This window comes from Lipotes vexillifer, unplaced genomic scaffold (assembly GCF_000442215.2).
Source record: "Lipotes vexillifer unplaced genomic scaffold, Lipotes_vexillifer_v1.1 scaffold611, whole genome shotgun sequence".
Taxonomy (NCBI): Eukaryota; Metazoa; Chordata; class Mammalia; order Artiodactyla; family Lipotidae; genus Lipotes; species Lipotes vexillifer.
Window position 1 is genome coordinate 1,671,285 of NW_006785619.1, and position 1,441 is coordinate 1,672,725.

Consider the following 1,441-nt stretch of genomic DNA (forward strand, 5'->3'; position numbering starts at 1 on the left):
GCTCTTCCGCGTAGCGGGCAGAGATGTTCTTCTCTTCTGCTAACAGCTGCACGGGGTGGCGTTGGGAAACGGTAAAAATCGATTTCAAAGGCAACAGACACTCCTCTCATTTGCTACGTGCCTGAATTACTGCTAAGGATATCAGGGGTGTTCTCCTGTTTCCTTCTTTATGCTGGTCTGCTGCTTCCAATTTTGCTATAAATATATATATTGCTCTATCAGTAAGAAAGGATTTATTTTTAAGCCGAAACGACAAAGGCGAGGGCTTTGCCAGGAGAAGCGTGCGCGGCGCTGGCCCTGGAGCCCCCGGGGGTGGGGGCGCTGGGCACCCACCTGGTCGAATTTCTTCTGCTTCTTCTCCAAGCTGGAGACGATCTGGCGCTGGTGGTCCAGGTCCACCAGCAGGTCGTCGAGCTCCTGCTGCAGGCGGTTCTTGGTCTTCTCCAGCTTGTCGGAGGCCAGGGCCTTCTCCTCCAGCCGCTGGCTCAGGGCTTCCACGTCCTTAAGGAGCTTCTTCTTGGCTTCCTCCAAACTCTCGATCGTCCCCAGGTCATCATCTACTTTCTTCTTGGTATCTGTCAACTGAAGGAAAAAAAAAGATCACTATTAAAGAACTCAACTAGATTTCACACTTGAGGAATGAAGATAAAACTTGCTTTCAGTATTCTGGCAGAAGAAATAATATGAAGCAATACTAAGCGTCTCTGAGCAAATGAATCTTAGACCATAAATGTCTTCGCTAATCATCTATAAAAGGATGACTGGACTGGAATTTACATGGTTGACACTGTCCGAGGGTCTTTACCTTGCTCCCAACAGGACCCAACTAACTGTCCCAAATGGAGTTGAAACCACCCAGCAGGGCAGGGACGTCAGCTGCTAAACACACACACGGAGGCCACACGGCGCCCCAAGTGGATGCACGCACCTGGGCCTGCAGGGCCAGCACCTGCTTCTCCAGGTTCTTCCTGGCCTCTTCCTCCTCCTCCTGCTGCTCCTGGAGGCTGTTCTTCTCTTCCTCCAGCTGCCGGATCCGACTGCTCAGGTTCAGTTTTTGGCGTGTCTCTTCCTGAAGAAGCTCCTGTTTATTTTTATAAACGGTCAGCACTTAGGTGACGGGAATCACCCAAACGCCACAATGCCTCTGTTAAAAAAAATCAGTCTCGGTGTGCGAGAAATCCCCAGGGATATTGACAAACAAGTGATTTTAAAACACACCTGATCATTTAACAAGTGCCCTTAGCACAATAGTGCTTTAAAGTTGTTCACGAGGGAATTCCCTGGCCGTCCAATGGTTAGGACGCCACGCTTTCACTGCCGAGGGCATGGGTTCAATCCCTGGTCGGGGAACCAAGATCCCGCAAGCCACGCAGCGTGGCCAAAAAACCCAAAACAAACTTGTTCACGAGCAATGGCAGCGTCACCGCCCCCCCCCCCCCCC

At 51.1% G+C, this 1,441-nt stretch overlaps 1 protein-coding gene across 1 annotated transcript in view; it reads right to left on the bottom strand.

Moving 5' to 3' along the window:
- Positions 1–1,441, bottom strand: part of MYH10 (myosin heavy chain 10) — a 137,786-nt gene that overhangs the window by 14,504 nt on the left and 121,841 nt on the right. The window contains exons 32-34 of the mRNA XM_007457828.1: positions 929–1,081; positions 334–582; positions 9–46 (exon numbers count right to left, since the gene is read on the bottom strand). Of these exons, the coding sequence (XP_007457890.1) occupies positions 9–46; positions 334–582; positions 929–1,081 (440 nt within the window). The remainder of the gene's footprint in view (positions 1–8; positions 47–333; positions 583–928; positions 1,082–1,441) is intronic.